Genomic DNA, 13066 nt, shown 5'->3' on the forward strand with positions numbered 1-13066 from the left:
CGATAGTAGATATCACAATCACAGTGTTATCGTGTCAGGTATAATTAGCTCACACCTCCACACGGTTAATCGTGGTTTCCTCTGCGGTTAAAACGCGTGTAATTTTTTCATAAAATTTGAATATTCCTTGTAGGTTTTACTTCGAGTTGTGTATCATTTTCTTTATGCAGTTAGCTTTTGAAGTGAGTCCAATGAGAGGTTTAAAATTAAGTACTATCAGTTATTAATAATTGACTCTAGACTCTTTCTGTTATCTATGAAAAACTAGATCACAGATTAAAAGAACATTGTGGGATTAGTTCCCTAACAGCACTTCAAGATAGTTTATTATTCCTTCATCGGCAATATCTAGTGGCACTTGTTGTGTATATTCAGTTGTAACTCGTTCTTCTTCCAAAGTTTCAATGCTGTCTCCTTTACCAGAAGAGTCGGACGATACTTTGGGCAGTTTTAGTTTACAGGAGAGTTTCCGATTCCGGCGACCCACTAGGTCTCCTAGGTTTGGCCTCAAACTTCGACCTCTCAGAAGGTATGTAAGAAATTACTCAAATAGATTACATACACAACATGTCGGGTAATAGGCTTCGCTAATGCTGCATTAAAAATTTTAAGCCTATAACTCAACTTATAAAACTTCCTAGCAAACAAAAGAAAATTGTGTAAACTCACTAATAAGTTTAAATTATGCTCAGCAAAATTCCATAGCTGGATGTGCACTATCATAGAAAATGTTCTTGTCTGTTTAAAAATAAAGTTGCTCACAAAATTCAGTCTGCAAACGATCTTTATCGATATATCTTGCAATATGATATATCAACGTTCATTGGTCTCATTGGGTTAGCTTTTTTATATCAGTGTTTAAATAATAAAAGTTGCTGTAAGGTAAAAAGAGTGCTATAACTCATAATTGCGCTAATATCAAATCTTGTCACCAAATGTGAACATTCACATTTACTCTACAGTTATTTTACTTATACTGTAAGAATAAGTTACATGAGGAAATATGTTACATCTTAAAATATCATATGGTTGATCATATAGACAATTGTATTAAGTTTATAACAGAATTGTGAGTAAACGTAGAATATTTGTCAGATAACATAATGATGGATCCTTATGTTATTTGCTCTTGCACATGCATTTATAGTACATTTCATCGACAATGCAGACTTTAATTAGGCAACAGTACATGAAAATATGTCATTCAATGCTAAAACCCTTTCTTTATTGAAACACTCTGGTTGTGCGAAAGGATTATATAAGAAAACGATAGAAACATAAACACTGATTATACATGTATTACCTGACCCAATAATGGCATATTTTCGTTTTATTGAAACTAACCATTTGATCATGCAAACACACTACTTTTGATTAAATCTAGACCTATTTTGTACATTTAAAGTTTAAAGAATGTAAAGTACTAATAATTTTATGAATGTAAGTATATAATAATTTATCTGATATAATATGGAAACGAGTGTAAAATATTTAGAGCTTGTACTGCGCCTATCTTATATGCCTCGGTTATTGCTTCTGTCTCCTGTACAGCAAGTTTTAAAAGATTAACAAATCATGGAAGATAATCGGTGGATGCCATTATGTCTTCTCCTTTAATTTCTCCTGCGAGATGAAATGAAAAATGCCCCTTTCAATACCCACTAAAAAAAAACATGATTCTATGTATTAAGCTATCCCGCGTAGAGTGCAATTAACCAATCCGCACATACATCAATGTTAGATAGTATTTCATTTAACAGTGACTCCATCTCAACAAAAATTACAGTTAACTGAAAAAACACTAACCTGAATATCATTTAAACATGATAAAAAGTGTTAAGCATAACACAGACACATCAGTGTACCTTCTTAAGGTTGTGTACCTCCAGGAGAGAACGTATACGCGTACTTCAGCAAAATTATCCGAGTTCCTGTCCGAATTGTTTATTTTGTCGATATAGTTACATTATTACTTTTCCCTATTTCCTATCATAATAAATGTCTAAAGCGGTTATAGAATCCATTATTGTTTATCAGTGTATGGCATTAAATGAATGAAATTAGTTCTTTAATTTTAAAATATATCATTTTGTGTTTAGTAATTTAGTTACGTTAATATCGAATTATTGTTATATTATTTAATATTTTGTACTGATGGAATTACAAACACTCTAAGCGATATAAAACTAAATGTGCTTATCATATTCTGCCCAAACTTGCATATATTTGATTAAAATTTTCACCTGTCTCATTGATGTCTGAGTCGCTATCGCAGAGTACATTGACGTCCAGTGAACCACATAACAACCACATAACCACATAACTACATAAGGTTGCATTCAATACAATTTCGAATTCGTTCAACCTACAACATTTAATAATTGATGCAATATTTTGATAAGAATATTGTGATAGTGTATATTAATTTGGCCATGAGGCCCTAACTTTGCCTGTTTAAATAAGCGAATTTTCATTTCATTTCATTTTCATTTCACCAAAACACCCGTTTGTGGGATAAATTACTCGGAAACGGATAGACCTACAATCTCCGCTACAGTATTGGAGCTGGTTGATGCAATTAAAAACCAGAAGCTGAAGTGGGACAGATGGAATCAGTATCATATGGGCGACAACGCATAATTTGATCGTCAAAAATCCCTTGCCGGATAAAAGTTGTCTAGGAGGTTTTACAAACACAAGTATACTTTGATTTAATTACTACATGAAATTAATTTAGAACCTATTAATTTTATACTTATTGGGTCTTTTTCGTTTAAGGGCCAGCACAAAAGACCCTAACTTGCCTATTCAAAACTCAGATCACGTGATGCTTGCCCGCTGTGCAGCGCTTTGCGCTGCTTGATCTTTTAGAAAAAAATTAACTCGAGCTTGCAAAGTCCAAGCCCAGAACAACTCACCACGCTTTATTGACACACACAAAACTCAGACAGAACTAACGCTGGTTTCATTACAGGCAAAAGATAAGCGACGCGCGTTTACCACTGATAAGATAAGACGAGTTTATACTAGAAGTAGTACCTGGACTACTGCCCTACGAACTAATAACACCAAAAAAACGATTAAATGCACTGTCATTCAGGTATAGTATGTTTGTAAGGTGCTGGCCCTTTTAAACGAAAAAGACCCTACTTATTTACTGATATAAAAAAACCAAACGATATGTTATATTGAATTTTAAAGAATGTATTAAAATAGTAAAGCACAGTTGCTAAACTCAAATCACTAATATACTATATTAAATTATTTAAACTTGTTCTGTATTTCGTATTAGACGAGGTTTCTAGCCTCGCCAAGGTAAACAAAGCAATGAGCATTAAAGTTTGCCATAGTTATTGCTTCTTAGATCAAATACTATATAGAGATGTAAGAGTATTTAACAATCAGTGAACAGTTTGTGGTAATTATGCAATCAAAATTCAATTAATTCATACATAACAACCAGTATTATTAAACAGGTACAGTTCTTCAACAGCGTTGGATTAAAAAATTACCAAACTTTTTTAAATTCATACTAATTTTAAAGATAAACAAATAAAATTAAATACAACTATTGGATGTATTAAAACACAAAATCAAAAGTTTTATCGGATGAGCTATAGAACTAAAAGTCTAAATCAACGAGATTTGAGGTTATTGTGTACATTTTCATTTTTTAAACTAAATAATATGTTTTTAGACGCAGGCATACAACTTTTATAGCGCAATACTTTCAACATTTACTCTATTTATATAAATTTATTTTGTTTATGGCTATATCTGTTTTATACTTTTTTAGACATTTTTTTAGACATATATTTTTTTTAGAAATTTAAGGGAAACGAACCGTGGCTTCTCATAGTGTAAAGCCACAGTCTTATCTATTAGACAGAGGAGAGGACGAACAAATACTTTCTACTTCCAACCTCTGTGCTGCATTTGTTATGTAATAATAGTAAGCATTATCCGTGGTAAAGTAAAGCTAAACTGAATATATGGCCAATTAAAAAAATTATATCACAATTTAGTCAATTAAACTATTGTACGATTTAGGACTTCGCTGTTTAAAAACAAACAATTTTATAGTTAACTATCTCAAGGTTTTGTGTAGTTTTTGCCTAAGTTTCCTAAGTTTGCCTAACTTTCCTAATTTTTGGCATCTATATGATTTTACAATTTGAAAATCACAAATGCAATAATCTTTATTATTAACACTCACGTCAAACTACAATCGCACGATGGACAGCAAAGGTACTACTAGAAATGTCTTATCTACACTCTTAGATCTTCCAACACATTTATATTTATGCCTTTGTTATTTTTCTATGGTTTCTCAAAACTGCTGTAACTTTTAAATGGTTTCAGTAAAACTACAATGGTATTTCTCGAGATAATGTTATTTACAGTGCTTTTTGTAAAAGGAAACATCTTTCTACAATCGTGAGGAAGTTTGAATCATCCTGATTTGATGCAAGACACGGTGTGAAGTACATGCACAAATTTAAACATTAATAATAACAACTTGGAAAATCCCTAGAATACTACTGTAGGCTCACACATAACTTTTAACTGAACCTTTAATCGTTCTTCCTGAGCATGATAATAAATGTTGACGAAGGACACCACCACGTGAGACCTATCTGATGACCCAGCAGGACGGACAGCTCACTATCCACAACGTGTTCTCCTCATCCTGTCATTACACGTGAAACATGTTTGTTTTTTCTGAAACCACAGACTATTAGAATGGACGTCTGCTGCGCGGCCGCTACAAATTATGTAGTAATAGTCCGGGGCTTTCACTTCGCTCGACATACTCATCCCGTGCCTCGCTTCCGGAGCTCGCGCCTGGTGAAACTGTGCCAGGTATCTAATTATTAATATGTACCGTATCATCTCATACAGACCGTTTGGTTTTCCAGCTCACAAATTCGTCAATGGCATTGAGCAGTCTTACCGGCAGCCATTGGTAAGCAAGAGAGGGGTCTTCTTTCGTCCTTGCTCACTTCTGACATAAAACATAAAGAGCGTACATAAAGAAATGATTCCTTAAAAATACTGAAAAAAATTATTAATTACTGTTTAGGAGTAGACGATCCTAAACACCTCTAAAACATTTCTTCAGGTATGCTATTTAATACCGTTTCTTTTTTTTATATTGAGACAAAAACAATTATTCATTCAGTAGACGATTCTAGGTTATGATACTGACTCACTAATGAAAAAACTTAAGATTCATTGAGAGTTGGAAAAAAAATTAGGCATAGAGTGCCAAAGGATGGAAGCTGTAGATAAATCAGTCTAACTTGTCAAAAGCATATGGTAACTAATGTATTGAGCATGAACTACAAAGACTCTTAAAGCGCAGGTAACTAGGGACCACAGGAATGAATTTTGTAAGTCAACCTTTTGAATATGATTATTTGAATATACCAACTTCTCTGTGAGATAGTGTAGCTTACCAAATTAAACTAGTTTAATATATCATATGAATTGTTAGTTTACGATATCATATGACTGGTATAGTATAGATTGATAATTTGTAACGTCATCGACAGAAATCAAGTCTTTAATGTCATGATTTATGACGTACACTGTCTTCTCGTATATATAAAAAAACCATATAAAACGTGTGTTTTAAATTGTGTACATTTCTAATATGATCTATGTAGGATTTTGGTAAAAATTTTAGTTAGTTTTTAGATTTGTCTAGAATTAACGAATTCAATTCAAACCAACCATAATCATATTACTTTAACATTACAAAATCTTGAACAAGTAAATATATACCGTTGAGACTCTGAAAGAGTGGTTATACATCCGAATTTTTTAGAGTTTTTATTTAAAAGTTTAAGCCGAAATAATCATCCAAAACAAAAAGACTTAATTTCTCTTTAAAAAAATATCTATAAAAGCAAAGCTAATGAGTTTTATCTATCTATCTATATATAATAGATAGACAAAATTCCAATTAATTATTGCTGTAATGCCAATAGGCTTCAATACTCTTCTAAGTACTTTAAAGTGTACACAAAAACAGAAACAAAAATTCAGTGCTCATGTTTAATTTTCGAGTTCACAGAACCCTTCATCAGAACCACACTGAATTAAAACATATAAACAGAACTCGAACCAAGAACAAAAGACATAAACAAAAATTTGTAACAAATAAATACCATAAACAACAAGATTCCAATCAGCTGTGTGTAGAATATTTGTAAATGTTGACATAGAAGTAAAAATTGTGTACTGTCGATGTAGAATTTTTGTATACAAATATTCCTACAGATGATGGTCTACATTTCAAGACCAAACGATTCCAAACCTAGTACTAATTTCATTCTCAAACTTATGACCAGGACCAAAATTACCTTCAAACTAAAGGAATTGCTATGGGCACACGGATGGCTCCTTCTTATGCCAATCTTTTCATGGGACTATTGGAAAAGAATTTTTTAATCAGTCACAATTATAAACCTCTAATTTGGTTCAGGTACTTAGATGATATTTTTATAATATGGCAGCATGGTATCAAAGAACTTAACGACTTTCTCTTTAATCTCAATAAATTTAGCATTTTAAAATTTGCATGGTCTATCTCACCAGATTCAGTAACATTCTTGGATACTGATGATGTATTTATTGAAAATCATAATTTGAAAACAAAAATTCATGTCAAATACAGTAACAAAATGTAATATTTGCATTTCACCAGCTGCCATCCAGTTCACATTAAAAAAATCTATCCCCAAGAGTTTATCAATAAGAGCAAAAAATCTTTTTTCATAACTACATAAACAGACTGTCCCATGTACTTTTTGAAAGGGGGTATCCAAAAAATCTTGTTGATAGACAAATCAGAGCACCTAAAAATATTTCCAGTGCTATTAATCCTAATGATCCTAAATTTATCACCCAATATTTTCCTGGCCTTCATAAAATCAACAAAATTCTGAAGGATTCTTTTCCTATTTTGGAATCTTCCTCTGAAACAAGAAATTTATTTTCTAAGACCCCCAAAGTAGTTTTTAAAAAACCTCCAAATTTACAAAACATTCTCTCTAGACCGAAATTAAAGTATGAGGGAAATCCAAAAAGTAATAACATCAAATGTAACGTGTGCAATTCTTGCAACAAGCCAAGATGCGGTATTTGTAAGATGTTAATAAATTCTAAATCGTTTAAAAGTAGCACAACTCAAAAAGAATATCCTATTAAAGGTAACATTGATTGCACTACAAAAAACATAATTTATCAACTAACCTGTAAATTCTGTCCCAAAGACTATATTGGAAAAACCATCACTCCATTAAGAGTGAGAATGACCAATCATCGATTTGATGTTGTTCATCAAAATTATGAGAGACCATTATCTGCTCATGCGATTCAACACAATCAAAAAAAATTAAAAAATTGCTTCAGCCTAAAATAAATTTACCGTTTAGAGCCAAACCCCAATAAAAATACCAATCTGATAAATTTAAGAAATGTTGAAATAGCACATCAATTAATTTTAAAATCAAGGCAACCAGATGGGTTGAACCTAAGATGATTCTCTTTTCCTTTTTATAACAAAAAAATTTTTTAGTTCTATGTAAACATTTACAAATATAGAGTATATATAGGTATAAAAGAAAACAAAACACGTTTCTTCAACTCGAAATGCTTAACATTTCGTTACTTTTCAGTAACATTATCAAAAGCATGTATAAAATAAAATATAAACAAACAAAAGAATGAAGGTTATAAACACTTTTTTATATATTTATATTATTATTATTATTTTATTATATATATATATATATAAAACACAATAAAATGCTTATTAAAAGAACTGAATTGTTAAAACAAATTTAAAAAATGTAATGAGGAAGAAACTTAAGACTAGCCTTCCACTGTACGGAGTGGCAGTGTCCAGTTTAAATTGATTTTATATGCGTTAGAATTATATTTACCTTAAAAAAAATATCAAGCAAATATTAGACTTGTATTATGTTATGTTTATTGACAACATAATGATATTTTATCGAACATGGGCTAGATCCAACAAAGTATAGCCTAACCTTGATTAATTTATTAAGTTTTATAAATTCTCCAGACAGAATTATTTATTCTACTGTATTTCTTCCTTCTACATATTATGATGACGAATTGATGATTTGAAGAAAACACTTAAGTTAAAAATGTTGAAGTAGTCCCTTTGTATTTGAGTCACCATTAATATTTTATCAGAGAGTCATAACATCAGTGGAGGCATTATTTAGAGACTGCCGGCAGGCGCCATAAAATCAACGTTATCGCGTTTAATTGATCAACATCGGCAGTTATCAGGAGATTATGAACGTGTAGACGTATATAGAGTAAACAGCAACAGCGACAACACAGACTGTGGTATCAGCTGTGTCGTGACAACAAGGCAAGTTCACGGTATTGTGTTGTGCTCTCTCTCTAGCGGTACAGTACGGTGGTGGTGTGTAGTGTCGCAGCATGTTGTCCACGTGCCTAGAGGAGGGATCGAACTGGGGAGGTCAGGCGAGGCGTCCCCCTCGCTCACCCAAATTCGGACTGAAACTTCGTCGTCAAAGCAAAAAGTACGTATCATTCAATACTCTTTCTACCAATAAATAATTGTTAATAAATTATAATGTTCTGACGTTTAAATTATTATTGGAATGCTTTTATTGAAAGTCACTGCTGGCCGTCACGTATACATAGGGATTACCAACAGCACCTAGGTGGCTATTTATAGAATTGAATATCCCGTCACGTTTCGGGACGGGAAAAATGTATCACCGTTATGCATTTGACATAGTTGTGAAAAATAATTTACACACCGATTCTAGTTGTTATGAAAATGTAATGAACAATGAAAAATACAAATGTTGAATAATCCATACTGCAAGCTAATTCACTTTTTCTGTCAAAACAATGTATGTTGTTTAGAACTATTAAGATAAAAATAAACCATCAATGTCTTAAAACCATTTAATATTGCTGATAATTAAAAATAGAAAGAGAACGAAGATTTATTAAAGAACACCAGGATAGAACTTCGGTTGTACAAACTACGGTTTGCCTACAATAATTATCTGACTATTTCATTTAATCGAACTTTTTCTTTATAATATTTATGTTTTAAAACGGCGCCATATAACTCTGTAGGACAGATATCTTCAAGTTACCATTTTCCAAGTTCACCGAAATAAGTTAGGGGATCACGCCTAATAGGCTGAGCGCTAGCGAAACTATAAACCATGTAGTCGAAAAATACCACTTCTTGCCTATAGAGTAAACGAGCAATCCATGTATTTAACGACTTTTCCATCTGTAAGTATTACAACACTATCTTACTTTTAAACGTATTATTTAAAGTACCAGGTTAAAGTGCCAGTACCAAGTTCGGAAGTCACCTTTACGCCCCCAGGTTACGTTCTTAGCCCTAACTTCGCCTGGTAAAATAAGATATGCTTTACCTTCATCTCAAGTGTTTGGAGATGAAAATTCCTGAAAATTTTACCTTAAATCTAAACAACTTAGATTATTTATCAACCTTAAATTAAAGGCTGAGCTATATAATGTTAGCCTATGTATACTAAGGTTGAATGGTGATGACATTAAATTTTAGGTGACGAACATCAAGGAACCTGATTATTAATTCCATTCTCCAGTGGGGGAGACGTACATCGTCCAATTACATTAAAGTCATTGAATTTGTATCTAATTGCGAGAAATGTTTTCAAGCATGATGAGGTATATTATTCTAGTTTCGATTTTCTCTGTGAAGAAAATGTGATGTGTAAATAAACTAAACATTGGTTAATATTTAGTGCAAATAGATTAGCATTAACGAAACAATTCGCTATTTAAAGATTGCTTCTTTGTTACAGTTTGACCAGGACAGTGTAAATCACATAGTGTATGCGTCAAGGTTTTTTTTCTTTTAGAATCTTGTTTGCTCTCCTATTTGTTTATCTTATTCAAAGTTCTTTATTAGGCTTGCGACAGTTTCCGTTTTTAATTTTAAAATATCAGCTGTTATAAAACAATGATCATATTTGTGTACTATTTTATTTATAATGGAGGACCGAGACTGAATGGCGCTTGAAGGAAAGTTACTACTCCATACAAATAGCAACTCCGGGTACAAATTTCTTGCCAGGTAATGTCTATTTTGAGATTTGGGTCATACGTAAATATGCTCTATTCTACATATACACAACTGTAGCATGGAAATCATTATTTTTCTAAACATAGGCCAATAAGATTGTTAAAGCTTTAGTGGAAGTTTTGAAAATAATGTGAAAGTTGTAAAACACATTTATTACCTTTGTACCAAAATAATAATTCTGCTAAAGTAAAGACCATGCTACAATTTGTAAATTATGTGATTAACAAGCTTTAAAAGCAAATTACAAACATTTAGAAAGAATAAGCTGATAACGAAGTACTAATATTTTTTATCGATTCTCCCTCTCTCCCTTCAGCCGTTTTAACAACATTTAATTTTTGGTATGTCTGACAAAACCATATTACCAAATTACAAATTTTCCCATGAAAAGTATTAAGTATTTTATTTTGGGTAAATGGCCTCTTTAACTGTAACTCTTACCATCGTAATTTCCAACCATCCCAAAAGTCACACCAATCGTATCAATCAATTTATCTCATGTGAAAAAGTATGGAAATAACGTAGAAATCTCGAGAGCAATACATCTCACCCCTACAAAGCCAAGAAAAAGTATAAAAATGGTTGGTTAATTTTCATGCAATCATTTGTTCGCTTTACAGTAAAAATGAGTTGACCATTATTTGCAGTTGGCTATGTGTGCTCAACTTTGGATGGATTGATGTAACCGTCTATCGAGTAGGTGTGGTTACATTTTATTATGATCAACTGTTTTGTTTTGAGCATTGTTGTATTTGTGGTGAGGTTATGTTCTGTTGTTTTGGTTATTTGATAAAAATGTGAATTAAATTCAACTTTACTAACATGTTGTAACTAGCGTAATTTTTTCACAGCAAAAGTTTTACTCTGGAAATTTTTCGAGCACTTTCGGCAACTAGTGGCAAATAACAAATCATCAACTTAACCATTAGAGTTTGCTATATTTTCAGTTGATCCATCATCTAAATTGCAAGTTTCGTTTTGAACAGACATTTGCAAGATTGTCCACAACATCGACTGCATTTACTGAAAATGTTGCGCGATTTTTATTCTGAATAATTTTTAAGTTGTCTATCATGCATCCTCAGTACTTACGAATTTGGAATTGTATTACTCAACTTTCGTGCATGTTTAAAGATTTTTTAATATCGCCCAGATTAAAATTGTTTGTCATCTTAACAGTATTAGGTAATAATGCAATAACATTTCTTTCGAAAATATAAACATAGCACCAAAAAACCAACTACAACATCAAATGTGGTCTCGCTCAAACAGAACATCCGAACTTAACATTCAAAATTCGCTCAGTATTACTGCCTACAGGTAAGACTATTACAGTAACTTACCCAGCTAAGGCAAATATTTGAAAACAACCTCAAGGATGTGAATGATGGAAGCTTGTGTTTTTGAGAGATCAGGAGTTTAAACAAACCTAAATTTCTACAGGCAGAGAATTCCGTAGGCGGGTAACTTTAAGGAGGCGGAAATGTTAAAAAGACTAGAAGCTCTCGGGGGCCATAAGCTTTCTGAGGTTCAAAACTTTCGAACGGTGAATGCTTCTAGATTAACCGAAATTTTATGAAATTGAAAGCCTTAAATGCCAGGAGCTTACGGAGACGTGTAGTATTCATTAGTCGAAAGGTCACGTAAGCTACAAATCTCTGCACTCCAACATCTGAGGATAGGCAGGTTCGTGATTGACATTTTTAGATTATATAAGATTCTAACAGAGTTCTTAGGTGAAGAAGGTTTCCAAACTCACAATTTTAAGTACCCGGAAGCTTTTAGAGGGTAGGAACCCTAAGAACTGGAACTCCTCGCTTGAGTTTCGATAAGGGGGGGCTTAGAAGCCGTGAGCCTCTACTTGGGCGGGGATTCTATCGGTTGAAAGCTTCCAAACGGACACGAAATGCCAAAAACGGGTAGCAGCGTCTGCTAACCACGCTATAAGAGGGATGTTATTATTCATAGCCAATAGGAAGCGAGTTTAAAGAATCGTCAATAAAAAGCTGAGAGCCTAAATGTCCGCGAGGTTTTGAGATCGTGAACTTTCACAAATCAATATATGGCAGAGGACAAGATCTACTGGAGACCAGAACATCCCACAGGTGGAATGCTCAGAAGCCTCGCGATTCCATTAAAATCCGTAACACGAGTCGATTTAGAGACTCGAAACTTCCAGAAACATATGTACTTACCAGACACTTTACTTTATCAAAGGACAATATTTTCTACAAGCCGGAGGCTCCAAAATCCCTGGCCCTGTCATACGAAAACACTTCATAAAGCTTCCAAAAGCCGTGAGATCTGAAAGACTGAAAACTTTTAGGAGATAATAATTTCCATATTCAGGAGGAACTCTGAGAGGCCGGAATTGGCTTGAGGACGAAGGCTCCTAGAGTTATGGAGGAAACTGTACAGATATATGATATACAAATACAGATACAGGAATGACTGTATCTGTCAGTTTTCCCGAAGGTAGAAACCCAAAGGTAAAAACTAGACCCTAGCGATCCTAGACTGGGCACTTTTTGGAACCCAGTAAATAGTACTTTGATCTTTCACGTTTGAGAATCAGAGGCGGTTTACTTGTGTAAAGTTTAACTTGCTTGAATTATTTCCTATATTACATATTTGCTCAATATTGTAGTACAAAAGCAGCGATAAAAATCCCATATGATGCATTGGGGATTATATAGCGTTGGGCTATCTCACGTAACTACCGTATCTGACATGTTTGTCATCACGTCTGTGGTGTTTACAGCTCTTTGTTTTCACAGTCCACTGATAAAGGCTCACCTGTGACGTCACTGCTCTGGGAGCTGTTGTAACTTCCTTGTGTAATTGTTTACCTGGCCTTGGGCTCCAGTAGAACGTGTGAAGTTACAGACAATAAAGCAACAA

The 13066-nt window shown here is 33.1% G+C and overlaps 1 protein-coding gene across 2 annotated transcripts in view; it reads left to right on the forward strand.

Annotated features, from left to right (window-relative positions):
* Positions 1 to 389: 389 nt before the first annotated feature.
* The window catches only part of LOC124364923 (bcl-2-related ovarian killer protein), a 54599-nt gene continuing 41922 nt past the window's right edge, over positions 390 to 13066 (forward strand). Inside the window, exon 1 of one of the 2 annotated variants that reach the window (XM_046820734.1) lies at positions 390 to 529. In XM_046820734.1, the coding sequence (XP_046676690.1) occupies positions 405 to 529 (125 nt within the window). In that variant the 5' untranslated portion in view covers positions 390 to 404. Of the gene's footprint in view, positions 530 to 8348; positions 8589 to 13066 lie in introns of those variants that run through there. The other variant, XM_046820735.1, reaches the window with a different exon arrangement.

This window comes from Homalodisca vitripennis, chromosome 6, assembly GCF_021130785.1.
Source record: "Homalodisca vitripennis isolate AUS2020 chromosome 6, UT_GWSS_2.1, whole genome shotgun sequence".
Classification (NCBI taxonomy): domain Eukaryota; kingdom Metazoa; phylum Arthropoda; class Insecta; order Hemiptera; family Cicadellidae; genus Homalodisca; species Homalodisca vitripennis.